Source organism: Pristiophorus japonicus, chromosome 1 (assembly GCF_044704955.1).
Source record: "Pristiophorus japonicus isolate sPriJap1 chromosome 1, sPriJap1.hap1, whole genome shotgun sequence".
NCBI classification, from domain to species: domain Eukaryota; kingdom Metazoa; phylum Chordata; class Chondrichthyes; family Pristiophoridae; genus Pristiophorus; species Pristiophorus japonicus.
The window spans coordinates 372,237,104-372,261,647 of NC_091977.1; the positions used below are offsets into that span (position 1 = coordinate 372,237,104).

General features: G+C 39.9%; 1 protein-coding gene across 1 annotated transcript in view; it reads right to left on the minus strand.

Moving 5' to 3' along the window:
- Window positions 1–14,065: 14,065 nt before the first annotated feature.
- mib1 (MIB E3 ubiquitin protein ligase 1) overlaps window positions 14,066–24,544 on the minus strand; it is a 265,770-nt gene continuing 255,291 nt past the window's right edge. Inside the window, exons 20-21 of the mRNA XM_070890910.1 lie at window positions 23,023–23,123; window positions 14,066–18,026 (exon numbers count right to left, since the gene is read on the minus strand). Of these exons, the coding sequence (XP_070747011.1) occupies window positions 17,886–18,026; window positions 23,023–23,123 (242 nt within the window). The 3' untranslated portion in view covers window positions 14,066–17,885. The remainder of the gene's footprint in view (window positions 18,027–23,022; window positions 23,124–24,544) is intronic.

Consider the following 24,544-nt stretch of genomic DNA (forward strand, 5'->3'; position numbering starts at 1 on the left):
GATAACCTCACATTTATCCACATTATACCGCATCTGCCATATATTTGCCCTCTCACCTAACCTGTCCAAGTCACCCTGCAGCCTCTTAGCATCCTCCTCACAACTCACACTGCCACCCAGCTTAGTGTCATCTGCAAACTTGGAGATATTAGAAACATAGAAAATAGGTGCAGGAGTAGACCATTCGGCCCTTCGAGCCTGCACCGCCATTCAATGAGTTCATGGCTGAACATGCAACTTCAGTACCCCATTCCTGCTTTCTCACCATACCCCTTGATCCCCCTAGTAGTAAGGACTTCATCTAACTCCTTTTTGAATATATTTAGTGAATTGGCCTCAACAACTTTCTGTGGTAGAGAATTCCACAGGTTCACCACTCTCCGGGTGAAGAAATTACTCCTCATCTCGGTCCTAAATGGCTTACCCCTTATCCTTAGACTGTGTCCCCTGGTTCTGGACTTCCCCAACATTGGGAACATTCTTCCTGCATCTAACCTGTCTAAACCCGTCAGAATTTTAAACGTTTCTATGAGGTCCCCTCTCATTCTTCTGAACTCCAGTGAATACAAGCCCAGTTGATCCAGTCTTTCTTGATAGGTCAGTCCCGCCATCCCGGGAATCAGTCTGGTGAACCTTCGCTGCACTCCCTCAATAGCAAGAATGTCCTTCCTCAGGTTAGGAGACCAAAACTGTACACAATACTCCAGGTGTGGCCTCACCAAGGCCCTGTACAACTGTAGCAACACCTCGCTGCCCCTTTACTCAAAGCCCCTCGCTATGAAGGCCAACATGCCATTTGCTTTCTTAACCGCCTGCTGTACCTGCATGCCAACCTTCAATGACTGATGTACCATGACACCCAGGTCTCGTTGCACCTCCCCTTTTCCTAATCTGTCACCATTCAGATAATAGTCTGTCTCTCTGTTTTTAACCACCAAAGTGGATAACCTCACATTTATCCACATTATACTTCATCTGCCATGCATTTGCCCACTCACCTAACCTATCCAAGTCGCTCTGCAGCCTCATAGCATCCTCCTCGCAGCTCACACTGCCACCCAACTTAGTGTCATCCGCAAATTTGGAGATACTACATTCAATTCCTTCATCTAAATCATTAATATATATTGTAAATAGCTGGGGTCCCAGCACTGAACCTTGCGGTACCCCACTGGTCACTGCCTGCCATTCTGAAAAGGACCCGTTTATTCCTACTCTTTGCTTCCTGCCTGCCAACCAGTTCTCTATCCACGTCAGTACATTACTCCCAATACCATGTGCTTTAATTTTGCACACTAATCTTGTGTGGGACCTTGTCAAAAGCCTTTTGAAAGTCTAAATACACTACAACCACTGGCTCCCCCTTGTCCACTCTACTAGTTACATCCTCAAAAAATTCTAGAAGATTTGTCAAGCATGATTTCCCTTTCATAAATCTATGCTGACTTGGATCGATCCTGTCACTGCTTTCCAAATGCGCTGCTATTACATCTTTAATAATTGATTCCAACATTTTCCCCACCACCGATGTCAGGCTGACCGGTCTATAATTCCCTGTTTTCTCTCTCCCTCCTTTTTTAAAAGAGTGGGGTTACATTAGCTACCCTCTAGTCTAAAGGAACTGATCCAGAGTCTATAGAATGTTGGAAAATAACTACCAATGCATCCACTTCCTTAAGTACGCTGGGATGAAGACTATCAGGCCCTGGGGATTTATCGGCCTTCAATCCCATCAATTTCCCTAACACAATTTGCTGACTAGAAAGGATTTCCTTTAGTTCCTCCTTCTCGCTAGACCCTTGGTCCTTTAGTATTTCTGGAAGGTTATTTGTGTCTTCCTTAATAAAGACAGAACCAAAGTATTTGTTCAATTGTTCTGCCATTTCTTTGTTCCCCATTATAAATTCATCTCATTCTGATTGTAAGGGATCTACATTTGTCTTTACTAATCTTTTTGTCTTCATGTATCTGTAGAAACTTTTGCAGTCAGTTTTTATGTTCCCTGCAAGCTTCCTCTCATACTCTATTTTCCCCCTCCTAATTAAACCCTTTGTCCTCCTCTGCTGAATTCTAAATTTCTCCCAGTCCTCTGGTTTGCTGCTTTTTTTGGCCAATTTATATGCCTCTTCCTTGGATTTCACACTATCTCTAATTTCCCTTGCAAACCACGGTGAAGCCACCTTCCCCGTTATTGAAGTTCATCCATGTGATCTTTAAATGTCTGCCATTGCCTATCCACCGTCAACCCTTTGAGTATCATTCGCCAGTCTATCCTAGCCAATTCACGTCTCATACCGTCGAAGTTACCTTTCTTTAAGGTCAGGACTCTAGGCTCTGAATTAACTGTGTCACTCTCCATCTTAATGAAGAATTCTACCATATTATGGTCACTCTTCCCCAAGGGGCCTCGCACAACAGGATTGCTTATTAATCCTCTCTCATTACACAATACCAAGTCTAGGATGGCCAGCTCTCTAGTTGGTTCCTCGACATATTGTTCAAGAAAACCATCCCTTATACACCCCAGGAAATCCTCCTCTACCCTATTGCTACCAGTTTGTTTCGCCCAATCTATATGTAGAATAAAGTCACCCATGATAACTGCTGTACCTTTATTGCACGTATAGTGTATGTAGGCACCTTTTTGTAATGACTCCACGAGGCAGGGTATGGTATTTAAACTGTTAGACTGTAGTCCTTTATTTGCAGCTCGAGTGAGGACACCAAGTTGTGAGCTTCCATTTATACTGGGTTACCTGCAGTGTGCATGTAACCCTTAGGTCTCCAGTAGCAGCTCCCTCTAGTGTACAGGTAAGGTGTGTACAGTGTAAAAGGTACATTCAGTGTTATGGACATCAAGCAAAACATCACCCCTCTTTTGTGAAACAGACACAGTAAGAACCATACCCACATCTTCTGCCTCCACAACAGATTACCTTTATGATCTCTAACACTTTCTTTAATTATCCTCTTTTATATGTATTTATAAAACATCTTTGGGTTTCCCTTGATTTTACTTGCCAACATGTTTTCATGCTCTCTCTTTGCTTTCCTAATTTCCTTTTTAATTTCACCCCTGCACTTCATATAGTTTCTGTTGTATTGAGCCCTCGGTATCTGTCATAAGCCTCTCTTTTCTTCTTTATCCTTCCCTGTATGCCCCTTGACATCCAGGGGACTCTCGATTTGTTAGTCCCACCCTTTTTCTTTAAGGGAACATACTTGCTCTGAACTCTCCGGATCGCTTCATTGAATGCCTCCCACTGTTCTGACATTGATTCACCTTCAAGTAGCTGTTTCCAGTCCACTATGGCTAAATCACCTTTCAGTTTAGCAAAATTGGCTTTTTTCCAATTGAGAAATGTTATTCCTGGTCTGATTCCCGGGATGACAGGACTGACATATGAAGAAAGACTGGATCAACTAGGCTTATAGTCACTGGAATTTAGATGAATGAAAGGGGATCTCATAGAAACATATAAAATTCTGACGGGATTGGACAAGTTAGATGCAAGAAGAATGTTCGCGATGTTGGAGAAATCCAGAACCAAGGGTCACAGTCTAAGGATAAGTTGTAAGTCATTTAGGACCATGAGGAGAAACTTCTTCACTCAGAGTTCTCTACCACAGAAAGTTGTTGAGGCCAGTTCGTTAGATATATTCAAAAGGGAGTTAGATGTGACCCTTACGGCTAAAGGGATCAAGGGGTATGGAGAGAAAGCAGGAATGGGGTACTGAAATGCATGATCAGCCATGATCATATTGAATGGTGGTGCAGGCTCGAATGGCCTACTGCACCTATTTTCTATGTTTCTGATTTGAGCCCCTCCATCCACGGTCTTATTCTGACTAGCCTCCAGTGGAGCATTGGAAATGTGTAATTTGCTACTATTTAAGTATCTTAAAAGGCAGTCGAGGTGTTAAAGGGTTAATCTTCTCTGTTGAGACAAGATTGGTTTCATAGGTTCCATCAATTTCCCTGATACAATTTCCTGACTAATATGGATTTCCTTCAGTTCCTCCTTCTCGCTGGACCCTCGGTCCCCGAGTATTTCTGGAAGGTTATTTTTGTCTTCCTTAGTGAAGACAGAACCAAAGTATTTGTTCAATTGGTCTGCCATTTCTTTGTTCCCCATTATAAATTCACCTGATTCTGACTGCAAGGGACGTACATTTGTCTTCGCTAATCTTTTTCTCTTCACATATCTATAGAAGCTTTTGCAGTCAGTTTTTATGTTCCCTGCAAGCTTACTCTCATACTCTATTTTCCCCCTCCTAATTAAACCCTTTGTCCTCCTCTCGCTGCAGGCAGCTCCACTTCAACAGTTAACAGGGTAGCCTTACACTGCACACTTTAAGCCAGCTGTACCAGCATTGGTTGAGGAGTTACAAACATTGTCATCCAGACATCCCCTGATGAACAAAGTTGACTGAAGCCAGTGTCCACACAATCTCCTAGCCTGTCCAATGCAGAGATTGTAGAGCCCAGGGCTTTCATGGCAACAGTATGAGCATTCCTGAGAGATGCAATTACTGGTATTACAGACTGTGTCATGGGAGAGGAAGGGCTCTGCTGCAAATGGCGATGAAGTGACCATGTGCTCCATGGTGGACTGCAGAGCTTCACTCCATCAGGAAATCTGAGTGCACAGGTCTATGACACTGAATTTACAATGGCACACCCTACTTTGGTGCAACTACCTGAAAAATCATGACAAAATTCAGCTAGTGATATTTTTGTGCATAGGAGTAGGCCATTCAGCCCTTCAAGTCTGTTCTGCCATTCAATTAAATCATGGCTGATCTGTATCTTAACTCCATCTACCCACCTTAGTTCTGTAACCCTTAATAATACAAATATCTATCAATCTCAGGTTTGAAATTTCCAATTGACCTGGCCTCAATTTTTTTGAGGAAAAGACTTTCACATTTCCAATACCCTTTCCATGAAGTGATGCTTTCTGACATCACCCCTGAATGACCCAGCTCTAATTTTAAGGTTTTGCCCCCTTTTTCTGGACTTTTAACCCCGCCCCTACCAGAAGAAATAGTTTATCTCTATCTACCCCATCAAATACTTCAATCATCTTAAACACTTCAATTAAATCACCCCTTAATCTTCTATACGCAAGGAAATACAATCCTAGTCTGTGCAACCGGTCCTCATAATTTAACTCCTTTAGCCCCGGTATTATTCTGGTAAATCTGCACTGCAACCCCTCTAAGGCCAATATATCCTTCCTGAGGTGCAGTGCCCAGAACTGATGGGATCTAACCAGAGCTCTGTACACCTATAACATAACTTCTACCCCCTTTGTATTCCATTCCTCTGGAGATAAAGGCCAATGTTACATTAGCTTTTAAAATTATTTTTTATACCTGCCCACGAGCTTTCAGTGATTTCTATACCTGAACCCTTAAATCTCTGCTCATCCAGTTCCTTGCTTATTGTCATTTAGAAAATATTCTGATCTATGTTTCCTAGATGCAAAGTGGGTCACCTCACACTTCTTTACCCAAAGAGTGGTGAGAATGTGGAACTCGCTACCATCGGGAATGGTTGAAGCGAATAGTATTGATGGATTTAAGGGGAGGCTAGACAAGCATACGAGGGAGAAAGGAATAGAAGGTTATGCTGATTGATTTAGATGAGGAAAGGTGGGAGGAGGCTCGAGTGGAGCATAAATGCCAGCATGGACTGGTTGGGCAGAATGGCCTGTTTCTGTATCGTATATCCTATGTAATCCTATACTGCTTTTCAACATGGAAACAATATCAGTTTTTTTTTGCCCTGTAGCACAACCTATCAACAAACTTTAACAAACTTTATATGGCTGTGATGTAAAAGGAAAATGCTTGGAAGCAGCACTATTATAATGGAACCGTCTGAGCAGAATTAGACATCAGATGCATAGCTAAAACATAACGCAAATAAATAATTTCACTAGTTAATAATAGTTTACTTAACATTGTGACCAAAACAAAACAAAAACCTGTTTAGACTGGTAGATATTCTTGATTCTGTCTGCACAAATAGAATACATGCAAAAGTTGTAAGATTGATAAAATCAAGGTAAGAAATAAATGCATTTTCCTAATTTCTGAACTCAATGCAGCAAAATCACAGGTGCAGTGCAAAATTTCTGCTACACTACCCCAACATGTCTTAATATCAGCCTTTGAAGAGTGCCTCCTATTGTACCACTGAATTCTTGCAACTTCAGTCATCTTAAGCCATAGAGAGATTCTATCTTAGTATCAGCTTGTGCAGAATTATTGACCACTGCATTTAGATCCATGTCCATTCAGAAATGCCAAAGGTTATTTCATGTAAGATACTGAAGGTTGGGAGAGAGAAGGAACTTTCATCAATCAGTCTGGACAGGATTTGAACTTGGCTCCCAGAGGCAAAAAGAATTGAATCTATCAACTTTGTCATTCCTACGTTTTTATTTTTTTAAAGTTAACCCTTCAGTCTTTTTTAATACCATCATTTAAGTTAAACTATTTCATCTTTTACAATGAGAAAGGAAAAAAAATCATACACTATTCCATTTTCAACTGAATTATCTTTTTACTTATTCAATAGCATTACTTCCATCACGAAAGCATAAATGTTGTTTGTCTATGTTAAAGCAAACTCAGCACAAAAAATCAATTTCAGTTGTAATATTTAGTAAGATGCAGCCCATGTTGATCTTTTGAGCACTTGTGGGTGCATATTATTTTATGTAATGCAAATTAACCACTTATTCAAATAACTTTTTTTGGATCATCTACCCCATATATTTGTCCTCATTCTTTCATTCATCATCCATATTTAAATGATTAAGACATTCAAAAATTACAATATACTTGCTTTGAAATTGCTTCATCCTTGCAGTTGTCATAATCCAAGTGATCTCCTCCAGCCTACTATAAAAAGTGTCATTCTGGATTTTCACTATCTTTTTGATGGATGATGCAACAGCTACTGAGACCATTTTTTTCCTTCCTCCCCTCTTCAGAGGGCACTGACTTATTACTGGGATTAAGAGTACTGGTCATCCTCCCAATCCTTCAAAGTGACCATTTTTCTTGTGTGAAGAGGTAATGGATTAGATAGAAATCAGGAACAGAAACACTGGCTGATTTTACTTTGCATAATCCAAGGGTATTGAATCTGCATGGGCAGCATGACAATCGGGGAGCTGTAGAAATGAAGTTGCCCCCTTTTATAGCCCCGTTAGCGCCTCCGGGGGTGCAAGGCAGTTTTTGCCCGGGGGGGGGGGGGGGGGGGCGGTGGCGCTACCGCCTCCCAGGAAATTGCCTGAGTTTCGGAGGCAACGACCCGGCAATGCCATGCCCCCGCGGTTAGTGCGCCAGGCTGCCGTGCAACCGTTTGCTGTTATTATCCCTTTGAAACTGACCGTAACTTCAGGATGTAGTGCATGCACATCCTAACACGGAAATCTTGAAGTTGCAGTTATTTATTCACTGTTCTGACACTGGCTGCGCTGTGCCGACCCCATAGCAGGCAATCAGTGAAACTCAGAAAACTGGGGCTTTCCCCACATTAATACTGTTCAATGCCCCATTAAAAGTTAGGACTGCCTTGGTAGACCCATCATTTCAGCCCGTTCTTGTCCCACAGAATTGATTTCTTCCTATCTTGACTTATTTTTTTCTCCCCTTGTTCAGTATCTTCCCACATCCTCCACCACTTTAAGTTTCCTGATCCCAACAGTTCCTTTTTCACTATGGATGTCCAATCCCTCTACACCACTATACCCCACCAGGACAGCCTGAGGGCGCACCGCTTCTTCCTCGAACAGAGGCCCAACCAGTCCCCTCTGCCTGGCTGAACTTGTTCCCACATTGAACTTCTCCTTTGACTCCACTCACTTCCTCCAAATTAAAAGGTGTTTCCGAGAACCCTCATGGGTCCTTGGCTATGTTTTCCTTTTTGTGGGATACGTGGAACATTTTTTGCTGCAGTCCTACTCAGGTCCCCTCCCTCACCTCTTTTTCCAGTACATTGAGGACTGTATCGGCACTGTTTCCTGCTCTCGCCCTGAACTAGACAATTAAATTCACTTTGCTTCCAATTTCCCTTCTTCCCTCACCTTCACATGGTCCATCTTCCTTTCCCTTCCTCGACGTCTTAGTCACCATTTCTGAGGATAGGCTATCAACGAACATCCACTGTAAGCCCACTGACTCCCACAGCTACCTGGGCTACACTTTCACACACCCCACTTCCTGTCAGGACTATTCCATTCTCCCAGTTTCTCCACCTCCATCGCATTTGTTCTGACCATGTCACCTTCCATACGAGTGCTTCAAATGTGTTCCTTTTCCCTCAACCGAGGATTCCCCTCTAGGGTGGTTGACATGGCCCTCAACGGTGTCCATTCCATTTCCTACACTTCTGCTCTCACCCCTTCCCCTCCCTCCCAGAACCACTATAGGGTTCCCCTTGCCCTCACCGTTTACCCCACATCATCCTCTGCCATTTCTGCCACTTTCACCATGATCCCACAACCAAATATATCTTCCCCTTCCCTTTCAGCATTCCGAAGGGACCGATCCCTCCGACACACCCTGGTCCACTCCTCAATTACCCCCAACACCTTCCCCTTTGTAATTTCATCCCATCCCCCCTTTGCCTGCCATTGTACTTGCTTAAAATCTGTTACATCTCTAACTTTTTCCAGTTCCGACAAAAGGTCATCGATCTGAAACTCTTAACTCTGTTTCTCTCTCCATAGATGCTGCCTGACCTGCTGAGTATTTTCATAATTTTTTTTATTTCAGATTTCCAGCATCTACAGTATTTTGCTTTTGTAAAAGTTACGCCTTGTTAGATAAAGTGTAACTGGGGTTTTAGCAGCGTATTGACTGATAAACAAAGGTTATGGCCCTGAAAAATTAATTTTAATTCAGTAGAGTATCAAATTTCTCCATAACGACGAAAATTAACATTTTTATGTAGCTTTAAAAAAAATCAATATCCTGAATTATTTGTTGATCCCGTGTTTCTTGCAAGAAAGTATGCAATTGCTCACATAATTGTTTAATAAACCTCCTGACTCTATCCCTTGCCGGTCCTACATCCTCCCCTCCTGTCATCATTCCCTCCGGTAGTCTCATAGCTCTACCCGTCATCAATTAGAAGGGAGTCAATCCTGTCGTTCTATTCGGGGTGGACCTAAGTCTCATTAGAATACCGGGGAGCAGATCTGCCCATCCCTTCCCGGTCTCCTCTATAGCTTTAGCTAAGGACAATTTAAGAGTTCGGTTCATTCTCTCCACCATCCCTGAGCTTTGCGGGTGGTATGGGATGTGGAATCGTTGCTTAATCCCTAGCAAGGCGTGTGTACGTTGGATTGACTTCCAAATGAAGTGTGTCCCCTGATCCGAATCTAACTGGAGGGGAACACTCCAGCGAGGGATTGTTTCCTCTGCAAATATTCTTGCAGTGCAATCGCTTGTGGCAAACGCTTCCACCCATCGTGTAAATTGATCACTCACCACTAAACAATACATTTATCCATTAGAATTCGGGAGGGATCCAGTAAAATCTATCTAGGTTTTCCCACGGTCCTGTGGGCTTTAATTGGTGTCCCATTCCTACCTTTATGGGCTTCCTGATATTCACCTACTTAAAACAAAAGAAACAGAGAATCTCTGGTAATTCTCTTCAAATTAAGAAGATTTCTGATATTCAAAAAGGTATCACCCACTGAGTTAAAACAGAGTTCACAGCTGCCTGTGACAGTTAACTTCTTTAGTTTCGAAAGCTGACAAACACAGACACCATCAATCAATGTCAACTTCAGCCTACTGCCTTTTTCAGTTTAAATCTTCCAGTAAAAAATCTTACTTTTGTAAAGTCTCTGCATTTTTATTCTCAAAATAAACATTCAGAAAGCAACTTTGCACATAGTAGCAGAGAATTTTAAAACTTTGGCTTGTAATAGGTTAATTAACCTCAATAACTCCGATCTTAAATTACTCAATGCCACTTGGAAAAAGGAGAGGAGCCACAGCCAAAATTCTCCAGTCCAGGCCATACTCTAATAATAGTCTCCTTCCAACCTATCCAGTCCAAATTACGTCTTTCCTGCCTTGTGATGAACAGAATCGCACGTGAGTTGTGACCTTACTAGAGTTCTCTACAGTTCAAGCATGGCATCCCTGCTCCTGTATTCCATGCCTCAACTACTCAATGCAAGTATTCCACATGCCTTCGTAATCACCTTATCTAACTGGCCTGCTGCTTTCAGTGACCTGTGGACCTGCACTCCAAAGTCCTTTGTTCCTCTACACTTTTCAGTGTCGTACCATTTAATATTTGTTTCATAATCTGTTGCTTCCTGTAGCTTTTAACACTTTCCTCTGCCATATGCCTACAATTCATGGTTTGGATTCCCACTGGACATCTTTTTTTTCCCCTCCCTGCTTTTTTAAAACAGTCACCATAGCAACCAACTTCGACCCTTATTTTTTGTATTTCAAAGAGCAAACTTTCACACCATGTTTGTCGGAGTCTGTTGCAGTTTTAACAGGCTCAGGTGTCCTATCCTCCCCCGTGTTTCTAATTAATGGGGGCTGCTGGCAGTTGTTCCTTTCATGTGTCCTGCCTTTCTTTCTTGAAACTGGCTACCTCGTCTTTTAACCTTTTATTCTCCTCCTCCAGCTTTCTTTTCCGACTCCCACCATTTTCTTTGTTCAGCGGGTGGGTCGTCTGGTTTCCAATTAAGAACTTAAATTAATGATGTACTTCTGTAAAATTTCATGCAGCGATGCTAGAGTTGTTTGGTGAACTAAATAAAACAGCTGTCAGCGGAAAGGGTTAACTACTTTGCAGCTTTGTAAGAAGGCATGACGTCTATGTGACTTTGCGTAATTCTTTTTTTTTTTAAAAACCTTCCGATATGAGAGACATGTGCTCGCAATGTTTCTCATCAGAGAATATGGCATTTTAGATTGCCTCTAAACTTTCTAGCATTTTATAAAGATTTCCAAATTCGAAATTTAAATTTCTTTTACTGAACTAGAAATTTTCCCGTAATTTAAAATAAATTTCCCAAACAATCAAACGGCAACTTTATTTTTCCTAGCAAAAATGAACTATAAAAATACTGAATTCGTTTTTGTTCTTAACAAACTTCACACATTTTACAGAAAAGGGAAAAAAGAGGGCGGAGCTTCCCTTAGCTTGTAACTCCGAGAAATTTATGCAGGCTTTTTACAAAGGGACACTAAAGCAAATGGTACTTTTAAACATTCAAATTGATAAATTTGTACCTGCGCTTTTAACTTAAAATCCAGTTCAATTCCAAGTACACAATGAACATTTATTCACACTTTCCTATTTCCAGGACAATATTGCAAAGGGCTAAAAAGGCTTTCGGCTCCATATCTGAAAGGTGGGGTCTAAAAAAAACCAAAAGATTCTACTTTCTTTATTAAAGGACTGGCTTTCAGACAAATAAAAAACCCATTAACTTCCACCCCAAACATTCCAGTCAGGAAAACTTTCAACCAAACACACAACACACTTTCACATCTTTCTCTGTTTTTCCCCTCTCAGCTAAGAACTTAGTAATCGGCACCCCCCTCCCCCCAGGTCCCCAATCCAGAGTTGTTTCGGCCATCCCTTTTAAATCGTAAGCCTGGCAGGTTTTCTCCCGACCACTGTTTTTGGGTGGTTCTGCGCAACTTGCGTTTCTGCTCTTTAATAGATCCGACTCCCTAGTTCACTCCATAGACATGCAGCTTTACAAGTACTTTCCGACCCAATTTTAAATCGTAAGCCTAGCGGGTTTTCTCCCTACCACTGCTTTCGGGTAGCTCTGCGCATCTTGCGTTTCTGCTCTTTGATAGATCTGACTCTGTAGCTCACTCTATAGATATGCAGCTTTACAAGTACTTTCCGACACCGATCGCACCTTCTCCTGGGTCTGTCTCAAATTTGTTCGGATACCTCGGTCTTACTGGGTGACCAGCATTGGGTTGAACCCTAACTATTGGATGGTAACTTAAAAATACTCACCCCTTTTGGTTCGCCTTTGCTAGCAACACTTGGGTGCCGTAGATCCTGCAATGACTATGCCAAATGTTGAGGAGAAATCTCCCTTTCTCCCTAGCGGATCCACGGAAATAATGGATCGACGCTCTTGATATATGACAGACTCAAAGAGATAGGTTCGAAACAATTTATTCCAGCAAATGCAGGGGAAGGTCTGTTCTTGGTTGCCCAAGACAGACTCTTCAAAAACCCCAAAGTCTCACTGGCCTTAGAGATTTTAGTGGGCCAGTCTATAATAAATCTTTTGAAGTGACAGTGATCGAGAATGCTATCCGTGACAATAACACAGATGTCTCTACAATCTTTGAAATGACAATTTAACTGCCACAAATAACACAGATGTAAGGCAAAGGCGAATAGCGGAATTTGTTACCGCATTTAGCTCAGTCAAAAAGAACATTCAATTCACAAAGCACAGAAACATTTGTGAACATTAAAGACGGGAACTTTGTTCGATCTCAGCACAGCATTATTTGTTAACACATTTGTTAACATGAAAGACGGGAATTTAGTTCAGTTAAACATTGGTTTAACCCTTATCATACTGTGTGAGCTGGTTCCCCTCTTGACTTCTTTGAATGTGTTATCTCTATCTCTCGGAATTGGTTTGTCTCTACAGGTTTCATTTTATGGGCTCTTCTCAGTGTGCTCCACATTTTTTAAGAATTAAACAAATAAACTATTTTATATATTCTTTCAAAATCTAAGATTAATTTTCCTATCATAGTTTTGCATATAATTCCGATAATTCCTTAACCTACAACACAGCAGCTCACACTAGGAATTCCCCACTATTCTACACTGATCTGACTTGCGCACCGAGAAGGGCAAACTTCTCGCCAAAAAGATCGCAAGATCTTTGTGGGCATCTTTCTTTGGGACCAGCAGCAACACCTCCGCTTTGCTGCTGACCGCAAATTCCAGGACACTATTCTACTTTAAGCACTTTGTGTAACATCAAGTGCTCCCAGGTCAGGCAGAGCCATGTAACCTTGTGAAAACATAGCCTGTTGCACCAGTGTGATTTTTCCCTACATCATTCATCAATATGACCTTGCTAAGTAAAAATGATCATTTAGTTCTGAACTGTAGATAATTTTGTGCTGTGGAATTGTGCCCATAAGAACGGAGTTGACTGGTCAAACTCATTTCACATGAGACCTTTACAGCTGTCAAAGGGAAGAGATTTCATCCCAATAATGTGGTCAAAATACAAACAGTAATACTCATTTGCTATGCTACTCTGTAATGAACGAAGCACGTACTGAATTACACAAATTTTAAGCATGGCTCTAACTTATTAAAAGTACTTCAAAACCAAAACAATACGACTTACATCGAGGCAAGTATTCGGCTAATTCACTTAATATGCAAATAGTCAAACTAATATACAGAACATGAACAAAGGATAAGTTTAAAAGTGGGTAATTTTAGCCCTCAATTAATAAAGGCTGACTATAGTGGCAATCAGAAAAGTTAAGATATGTAAAACATCACTACCTTATATTAATTAGAGAAAAATTGATCTGTTTCCTTTTTTGACATGCTGTAATCTTCTAAAACAGCTTGCAATATCAAAGGTTTAAAACTGGGGCATTCACATTTGTTATATTAAAAAAATATGATTTAATGCGGTGTTCATAAGTGCAGATAGAATAAATTGCGGGGAGTCTCATACAAGAGGAAATGATTGTAATCATATAAAGTTGAAGTATGTTGCACTCCATCAAGTTTTTAAAAATCCTGTTCTGATACAAACATCCTTTCATTCAAATACACGTACATCCCATGTGAAGAGAAGCATCACTTGCCCTCAATGTCGCGCTCTTCAACACTGTTTGTATTCTTCCTGTAGGTTTAGCTGAATTTCAAAGCCACTTACAGATTCAGCACTGGTGATGATGTAGCAGTGTTGGGCATGCCTACATAACTTTGAAAGGGTTCCCTTGTTCGCTTAGATTTTAAATCATGTCAGGCAGGTTAACCAAGGCATATAAATGAATGTTTATTTCTAAAGCTTCGACTTAGTTGTGCAATTTTCATTGACAAAGCACAGTACTGCTGCATTCAGACACTATACAGCATAGCAAAAAGACGAGCAGACAGTTTGGTCAGAAATCACCCCCTATAATGGGCAGGTTTGCAGATTTCCCCCCCACGACTGTAAGAAGTACTAATAGTTAAAAGGGGACAATTTTCCTTTTTAAAACAAAGACAACAAAGGCAGCAAAACATTTATCTCAAAAGGGGGGGGGGGGGAAATTGAATTCAAAATGTCCACTTATCCATTAGTAACCAGCATTCGAATGACAAAATATGAAGTGATTTGATAAAACAAGAGTACTTTCAATTCAATTAGCATGAACATTACAAAAACTTCATTATATAACTATAAGTAACCCTACTTACTACAACAACACTATGATGAATAGCCAGTAAGTTAAGAATGACTTACCAACTTTACACACAGGTTCATTCTATCACAAGAGTAAAGTAATGTACGTTAATATTAGTGTAAGAAATTTATTGTTGGAGAATAAGCACCCAACAGAAAAAGATAGTACATCACTGCCTGTTAAAGCAAAATACTAAATAAATAAGATAAATACAAGGCAGCTAATCCTGTTCTACAGCCAGTTTCACTGTTGATGAATCATCTACACAAGAGGCAAAGCAAACTTGCAGTTACATCTAATACAGCTAAAGCTGCACAAAGCAAAGGCAAAATTAATGAAAAGCTTATAGTTTGTGCAATGTATCTCATCTCAATTTGAACCAATCATTTGATAGAATCTTATTGTAAGTAATAGAGCTAGAGTTAAAAACTGGGATTTCCCCCTTTACTTTGTCCTCTTCCTTTTCCCATCTCACTGCAGTCAGACCTTTAGACTCAATATATTGTCACAGATGATGGAATATTTTTCCCAATCCAACATTCACAGAAACCCCTCCAAATATTGTGGATAATGATTGAAATGTTGACAATCTTTCAATAATAAATGCAGAACTGTAATCAACCAGCAATAGGCATTCACCGACTATCAGAGACAATTAGAAAGTTGTGAGACTGCCTGGTCTTCAGGCTACCAAGTAGAGCCAAGAGTTTAGAATTGGCATCTGAAATCATTAATTTTAATTATGAAATGCAATTCGACAAGAAATGTTATTGTACAAATCCTCTTGTAACCACTAGCTTAACTTCCAACTAATATTTTAAATGCAAAAAATATTAGTATGATAAAACTAACTCCTAAAGTTTTGGTTAAAATTATTCAACCATTTTAATACTATAGTAAAACATTTAAGTTGCATTACAGTATAATCCTAAAAAAAAACTGATTTAGCCGTAAAATTAAAATGCGAGAAAAATCAGTATCATGCAAGTTGCTAAATTCTCTTACACCAAAGCAGTAAAAAGAATCAGCTTGAACATTAACAAGACACAAGAAAAAGACATATATCCAGACTAGCTGCAGTAAAATGGAAAAAGCTTCATCTTGCATATCAGATATCACAACACTGACAAGCTGTGAAATCTGCTGCTAGGCATTCCGTGACCATTTAGAATTATTGTGGCAGTTGGAGGAAGCTTTTGATTTCAAAATAAATTCAAGAAAATAAATTTAGCAATGCTATCAATGTGAGTCGTGTGTCATGATCGGCTAGAACCAAACTATGGAGGTTTGCACACTCCAGAGATTTCAAGGTTGAAATTCTTTAGCAATTTTATATATAAAATGACAGCTTATTTAATGGTAAATAGCTTTTAATTCTGTTTCAAATCCTTTTTCAGATTCACTTTCCTCAACTGTGCATTGCTTTCTCTGCCAGCAAATATAACCTGAAACTGCAAAACTGCTCCGTTCCATGTAAATGAAGCCTAGAAGCCCACTGTGTTGGATCTCCAAGATGCAATATTCTATTTCAGCAGAAAAGAGGTAATAACCAAGCTGTATGAATGTAATAGCAGCTTTTCGTGGCAGAAATCAAATTTAACACTGCATGTAAGACAATGGGTTGTTGGTGCAACAGTTCATTGTAGAAGGATAAACATCCAGTTGGTTTGGAGTCAAAATGTACAAATCGCATTAGGAAACCGTACAAAACATGCCAACAAACAAGTGTGGACATCAGCTATCCATCCCCAGATAAATTTCATACAATATATTCCTACATGTTTAAAAAAAATAATTTCTTCCCTAAAAGTCAGAGCCACAGTGAATTGACGGCAGAGATAAGATGGTTTGTAATTAAAGATCATTACTGCTTGAGCAGCCCAGTGGTGCAAATGGATTGGTGCATGAATGCATTATACCACTGATTGCTGGGATTTGGACTGCCAACTATAATTCTAGTGAGCTCCTGATTTTAGTCAGGTTATGTGCAGGTGCTGCTGAGCACAGACTAGGCACTTTCAGAGAGGAGGAAAGAAATCTGCTCTTGCATACCTGCATGTGCCCGAAGCCTGTAAAAACATCAAACATCAAAATGGCTCTATGATGATCAATGTATGCATGATTAGAATTCAAACTAGTGCACGTTAATGCATCAGAACATGCACAAATATATGGATAACTTGCCTCCAGAAATTATAATTTAGTATTTCCACTGGCTTATGGATTTCAAATTATTTCCTGTTGGTCCAGACCTCCTACACATATTAACTCTGGATCTTAGCATAGCAAAATTTTCAACCCCTTTCAACTTGCAATTACTATAAACCTCATGGATCTATTTTCTTACTTTTGCAGCACACAGTGTTGCATGCCCTCTTATACTGCATTTAAACTTAGTCTAAAGCACTACTATGTTAACATCTGTTCCAAATTTTGATAAATGTTAACTTACTAACCCAAGGAGCTACTAAAGCTAGGTATTCTAATGCAACCAATCATGTTCCTTTGGAAGATAGACTCTACAAAATGCATCAGAAACATAAAATAAAGACATTTTATGATGGATGCCAGTTTTATGTAGTAAAATTGACAAGAATATTCTGCAGTATTAAATTCTACAGCATATACAAAGTCCATTTTAACTGTTTAAAATTCCCCATACTATACAAGATAGCACAAAATTAATTTTCTGAGGTATTATTCAGGCTGGAACAACACACTTTAAACACCTGTCCGCAAGATAATAGAAAAATTAACTGAACCGGTGAATTCTAAATAGTAAAGCCAATTTAACTTCATATGCTTTTCACCTGGGCTGCTGAACTTTGCAGGAGTATCTGTTGCCTATGTGAATAAGTGATTAACTGCAGAAAATTAGTCTTAGCTGATGAGTTCTAAACTGTCGCATATAGGGACGTGTTCAGCTCAATAACTGCAGAAAAATAAGTGTGCAAGACTGGACAGAAACGTGTTTGAAAACTGAAGTAAATTTTCAGGAAGTTGTGCATACTTTTTGAAGTTGTTAAAATAGTAAGTTTAAAGGGCTAGCTTCTGTTGTATGTACTTTCTTAGCAGAAAAATACCTTTATTTGCTGCTTTCCTGTTGTAGCATACGGAGCCCTTTTATCCATTATAGGAATGCAATCAAGTGCATCATGAGCTAAGCTTAGAGCTATTAGAATTGCTCCAAACAGATCTCATCAATGAAGCATTTCGATAACTGCTAGCAAAGAACTAACCATATAAATGCAAGATCTTCCGTACTGTAACATTATAACATGGAAAAGGCTCTAGAGTTTATGATCCAAATGCCATAGCACATACAGAAAACTACCCAAAATAATTTATTTGCAAATATGATACAGGTGTAGTTGTTGTAGTGGTGTTTTGTATTCAGACAATACTCTCTCAGTTTAATACAGTAGAATCCTGCGTTCTATGGCTTTGCGACAGATAGGGCATTCACTCATTCGATCGCCACAAAGCTGACATGTCCCATGTCCGCAGAGGAAGATCATGTTCTTCAAGCGATCCAGGCACACAGGGCACATAGTCTGAAATAGAAAACACCACATCAATCACTAATGGCTATCTGTATTTCAGATCATCAAATACACTGAGCGCTTTAACATAATATTACTCTGACAGTCTGGTCTTGTACAAGGGGAACCAGTGGATGTGGTGTATTTGGACTTCCAGAAGGCATTTGACAGTGTGCCACATAAAAGGTTACTGCACAAGATAAAAATTCACGGGGTTGGGGGTAATATATTAGCCTGGATAGAGGATTGGCTAACTAACAGAAAACAGAGAGTCGGGATAAATGGTTCATTCTCGGGTTGGCAATCAGTAACCAGTGAGGTGCCGCAGGGATCAGTGCTGTGACCCCAACTATTTACAATCTATACTAACGATTTGGATGAAGGGACCAAGTGTAACGTATCCAAGTTTGCTGATGATACAAAGATGGAAGAAAAGCAATGCGTGAGGAAGACACAAAAAACCTGCAAAATGACAGACAGGTTAAGTGAGTGGGCAAAAATTTTGCAGATGGAATATAATGTGGAAAGTGTGAGGTTATGCACTTTGGCAGTAAAAATCGAAGAGCAAGTTATTATTTAAATGGAGAAAAATTGCAAAGTGCTGCAGTACAGAGGGACCTGTGGGTCCTGGTGCATGAAACACAAAAGGTTGGTATGCAGGTACAGCAAGTGGTCAGGCAGGCCAATGGAATCTTGGCTTTTATTGTAAAAGGGATGGAGTATAAAAGCAGGGATGTCTTGCTACAGTTATACATGGTATTGGTGAGGCCACAACTGGAATACTGCATACAGTTTTGGTTTCCATATTTAAGGAAAGATATACTTTCTTTTGAAGGGAGTTCAGAGAAGGTTCACTAGGTTGATTCTGGAGATGACTTATGAGGAAAGGTTGAGTAGGTTGGGCCTCTACTCGTTGGAATTCAAAAGCATGAGAGGTGATCTTATCGAAACGCGTAAGATTATGAGGGGGCTTGACAAGGTGGATGCAGAGAGGATGTTTCCACTGATGGGAGACTAGAACTAGGGGGCATAATCTTAGAATAAGGGGCTACCCATTTAAAACAGACGAAGAGGAATTTCTTCTCTGAGGGTTGTAAATCTGTGGAATTCGCTGCCTCAGAGGGCTGTGAAAGCTGGGTCATTGAATAAATTTAAAAACAGAGATAGACAGTTTCTTAACCGATGAGGGAATAAGGGGTTATGGGGAGCAAACAGGGAAGTGGATCAGAGTCCATAATCAGATCAGCCATGATCGTATTAAATGGCGGAGCAGGCTCGAGGGGCCGTATGGCCTTCTCATGCTCCTATTTCTTATGTTCTTGTGTTCTTACTCTTTTCTTAATGTTACATAAATTTAATAAATGTACCTGTTCATTGTGTCTGAACTGTATCAAAACAAAAAAAATATGCAACTTCACTGAGGCAATATGTTTTCAGTCAGCTAAACTAATCCCATGCAATCTGTAGCCAAAGCAGCAGAACCTGTCTGCCACAAACAATTGGGCAGAAATTACTCAATGATGGTATTGCAGTAAAAAGGGACAATACTACTTTATACTACAGCAGCTTAAAGACCCTGAATGGCCCATTGGACGAACATGTAGTAGTTACATCAGAGATGTACATTAAGAGAGGACTCCTGCATCGTTCTAGTCCCACATTTTCTCAGAGATGCATATCCCTATACCTGTACAAATTTTGGGGTGGGGGGGGGGTGGGTATTTACTTCATATTTGACATCAATATACATGATTGCAGTAGAAACATTCTTTGGAAATTGTTTAAATGCATTTAGCTACATAATTGGTGGTCATTTACTACTTATGAGGCCAATAAATGCTTCAATTTTACAATTCTGTAAGTTTTAATATCAAACCCGGCTATTCTTTTTGTCAACTAGGTGTTTTGACATGCGCAGATATCAGTTACCATGCTTGAGAATCTTCAAATTAAGTTATAGAAGAATCCGCACAGGTAAAGTTTCTGTTTGCCTGAATTGGAGTGCATACTCTTTCATTAGGGGCATACTCCATTTAGTTCCAGTTAGCGCATGTGCAAGATGGCAACAGCCATATTGCAAGGATTCCTCCTCAGTGTATACAGAGGTACCGTTAGAGTTTAAGAAGTTAATATGACACAGCTTACTATATAGCATTAGTAAGCTTCTTGCTGCTTATTCAGTTAAGACCAAGCTACCCATTGGGGCACTGGTTTGCAGGGTTATCAAGAGTTCACTGAGAATATTCCAGTCCCCGTTGACAAAACTACCCCATCCAGGTCCCACCATTAATGAGCTAGGCCTGGTGGATGAAACATCAAGTGTCCTGGAGCAATGCAGATTTTCCTGGATCAGTTACAGAATTACTGAGAATGCACAACAGGAGTACTTAGAACATAAGCCCCTCAAGCCTGCTTCGCCATTCAATAAGATCATGGCTGATCTTCTATCTCAACTCCACTTTCCTGCAATATCCCCATATCCCTTGATTCCCTTAATATTCAAAAATCTATCGATCTCCATCTTGAATATACTCAACGATTGAGCATCCACAGCTCTCTGGAGTAGAAAATTCCAAAATTTCACCTCCCTCTGAGTGAAGAAATTTTTCCTCATCAGTCGTAAATGGCCGAACCCTTATTCTGAGACTGTGATCCCTGGTTCTACATTCCACAGCCAGGGGAAACATCCTCCCTGCATCTACCTTGTCAAGCCCTGCAAGAATTTTGTACCTTTCAATGAGATGACCTCTCATTCTTCTAAACTCTAAGAAAAAGGCATAGTCTACTCAATCTCTCCTCATAGGGTGACTTGGACAGGTTAGGTGAGTGGGCAAATGCATGGCAGATGCAGTATAATGTGGATAAATGTGAGGTTATCCATTTTTGTGGCAAAAACAGGAAGACAGAATATTAACTGAATGGTGACGGATTAGGAAAAGGGAGGTGCAACGAGACCTGGGTATCATGGTTCATCAGTCATTGAAGTTTGGCATGCAGGTACAGCAGGCGGTGAAGGCGGCAAATGGTATGTTGGCCTTCATAGCTAGAAGATTTGAGTAGAGCAACAGGGAGGTCTTACTGCAGTTGTACAGAGCCTTGGTGAGGCCACACCTGGAATATTGTGTTCAGTTTTGGTCTCTTAATCTGAGGAAGGACTTTCTTGCTATTGAGCAAGTACAGCGAAGGTTCACCAGACTGATTCCAGGATGGCAGGACTGACATATGAGGAGAGATTGGATCAACTGGGCTTGTATCCACTGCAGTTTAGAAGAATGAGAGAGGATCACATAGAAACATATAAAATTCTGACGGGATTGGACAGGTTAGAGGTAGGAAGAATGTTCCCGTTGCTGGGGAGTTCCAGAACCAGGGGTCACAGTCTAAGAATAAGGGGTAAGCCATTTAGGACTGAGATGAAGAGAAACTTCTTCACTTAAAGAGTAGTTAACCCATGGAATTCTCTACCGCAGAAAATTGTTGAGGCCATATTCAAAAGGAGTTAGATATGGCCTTTACGGCCAAAGGGATCAAGGGGTATGGAGAGAAAGCAGGAAAGGGATACTGACGTTGAATGATCAGCCATGGTTTTATTGAATGGCGGTGCAGGCTCGAAGGGCTGAATGGCCTGCTCCTGTACCTTGTTTCTATATTTCATAGGACAATCCCCCCCATCCCACGAATCAGTCTGGTGAACCTTTGTTGCACTTCCTATATGGCAAGTATATCCTTCCTTCCAAAAATGTACACAATACTCCAGGTGTGGCCTCACCAGGGCCCCATAAAAATGCAGTAAGTCATCTTACTGACTCAGGTCTAATTTTCCATCGCCAGAAGTGTCACTTTGGAGATAACTAGACCCAAATTACTGTCCCCTCATCCATGTTGCAAGTCATTAGTTGGTTATTACACAACCAGTGAGCACAGGTTTGGGCCCTTGTGCTGGGCAGACAGCAGTAACAAAGAACTCCGCAGAGCTTCATACAAACTAGTACAGCTCACCAGAAAATGTATGATGTAATGCAATAATTTCCATGACCTCAAGATTAACATACTGAATGGTGTTTCCACCAGTTAGAAATGCAAATCTTCATCTAGTCATCTCTCTGCAATCCAATGTTGTTAAGAACCGAACTTTGGATATACAAACCCTTGTTTATGTCTATATAAAACATTTTCTCGAGTTAAATCCACAAGAGTTACACTCCAGATCACATTTTATAATGTAACGTAGACTTTACAGGCATATAGCTTTTAAGACAGTGACTACATTTTTGCAATGTAAATATATTTTTGACATTCAAGTTAGTTTCTCGATCTATTTTTTCCTAGCTCCTTACACCATTATCTAATCAAGATAATGGATAACCGACCTGCTCCCAGACCACTATAATGTTGCTTCTATACTCGTCATTAAGTTGTGAAAAAAGTGATCAAGAAGACACAATCTTCACTTTCCCCTCTTCACAGAAAAGCACATGACATTGATTTGACCCTTTTCTCTTCCATCTCCAGCAAAAGACCTAGCAAAGATTTGTTATATACCACATGAATAATTAGGTATAAACCAGTGCCCTACAATTCCATAGGTCATCAGTATACTCCAACAACACTTTAGTATTATAACCAGTTGGGCCGAATGGCTTGTTTCTGTGCTGTAAATTCTATGCAAATGAAAATACTGCGATGTTCCTTCAAGGCTATCAATTTAGAAAAAAGGCTAACCTGTAGAAATCCCCAAGAATTATTTTCAAATTAAATGAAGACCGAAGTTGAACTCAGGATAGATAGCTTGTAGTCTGTCAGAATCCCCTTTGACTGCACACTTCCTAATCCACTTTATTTATATATTTTACAAAATTATACACAAGTATAATAAAAGTACATTTTTAGTCTCACAGCAATGCTACTCTTACTGTTAGTTCTCATCTCCCTAAAATGTTTGGTTCCCTTGAGTTCTCAAAGCAGGAATTGCATCTAAATCATGGTTTCATTTTCTGTAGCATTTTACCTGTTCCTTGATATCCTGTAACTGTTGCTGGAGCTTCTGCACATCTGCATTGACGTTGGTATTGTCCTTGTCTCGCTGAAGAGGAGTAATATTTCCACTACCTGCAATACAAGTAAACTCCTAAGGACCCCATTTTGCTCAAAGATTTTCAATATGGATTTTCAATGGTTTAACACCTATAGACACATATACAATGATCAAATGCCGTATCATCTATAAAGAACATTACTTGGTAACAACAAAAATATTGAGATGAGATTTTTTTCACCTAGTTGCATAATGTTTCACAGTATTGATGAAGGACTTCATCCAACTGTGTTTATAAAGGTTTCTCTCATCTTCAGGAATATCCTGCTATTTATTTTCATCTTAGTGTTGTTAAAGAGGTCTCTTGTCATGGGTTCAAAGATCCTCATTACCTCCACTCATCTCTCAGTAAGAAAATGAAAGCTTAATTGAGGACAGTTTTGTGCAATGAGCCTGTACTGCACCCACTAGGAACTGGATGCATTTTGCAAACTAAGATACTTATAGCTGAGTAGAAATGAATCTGGACATATCAGGCACCAGAGATGAAAGCATCTGATATCCAGATCCCCAGACTATCATTTGAAAACAATAAATTAGCACTTTTGACAGGTAAAGTCTTTATAAATATAGCAAAATATCTGATGAAGTTATCCAAAATCAACTTAATGGAACAAGTAATCGAGTTATTTAAAACTTTTATGTGCCAAAACTATTCCCAAATGAAGTATATGTTAAAGCTATTTGTGATATGTTTTCTGCTATGAGAAAGCTGACTGGAAAACTCAAGTGATTAAGTTGTGAGCATGTCATACATAACTGGCGATTTTCCAACTGTTGGGCAAACAGATTTCTACTAAAAAAAAATGTTGGTTACTTATGAAAGACTCATTTATGCAAGAGATGGCGAGGACATTGATTTGATATATAGATGGTTATTCTAGTTCAGATGGATTGAAACATAAAAAAGAATCCTGCCATGACAGATGTGACAGCACATAACAAGGAGCCAACTCAGTGAGAGGAAGAAAACCTTAGTTCAGAATAGATAACTGTTCTGTGAGGTGTTTTACTATGTTAAGGGCACTATATAAATGCAATTTGTTGTTAGCGTTGTCGAATCAGAGGTGGCACTTGAGTGAAAAGATATCAGCAACTTGCATTTATATAGTGCCATTAATGTAGAAAGACTTCCCAAAGCACTCCACAGAAGCGCAATTGTATAATGATATGTGACCAATGAGTAGTTAAATGAAATGTATGGGGAATGAATACATTAACAGTGAAAATCCTACAACAACTTGTATTTTTGCAGCGAAATGGATGATTATATACACATACTGTATAGTACGTCATGCAATTCTTCGTAGAAATAGCACTGGTTTGTGATTTATGGCAAGAACAGTACTAAGGCCAGACTGGGCAATGTGGTCAAGAAGCCAAGCTAGGGTCTGCTGAAGGCGATGGAAGCAATTTATGAGGGACTAGGGAGATC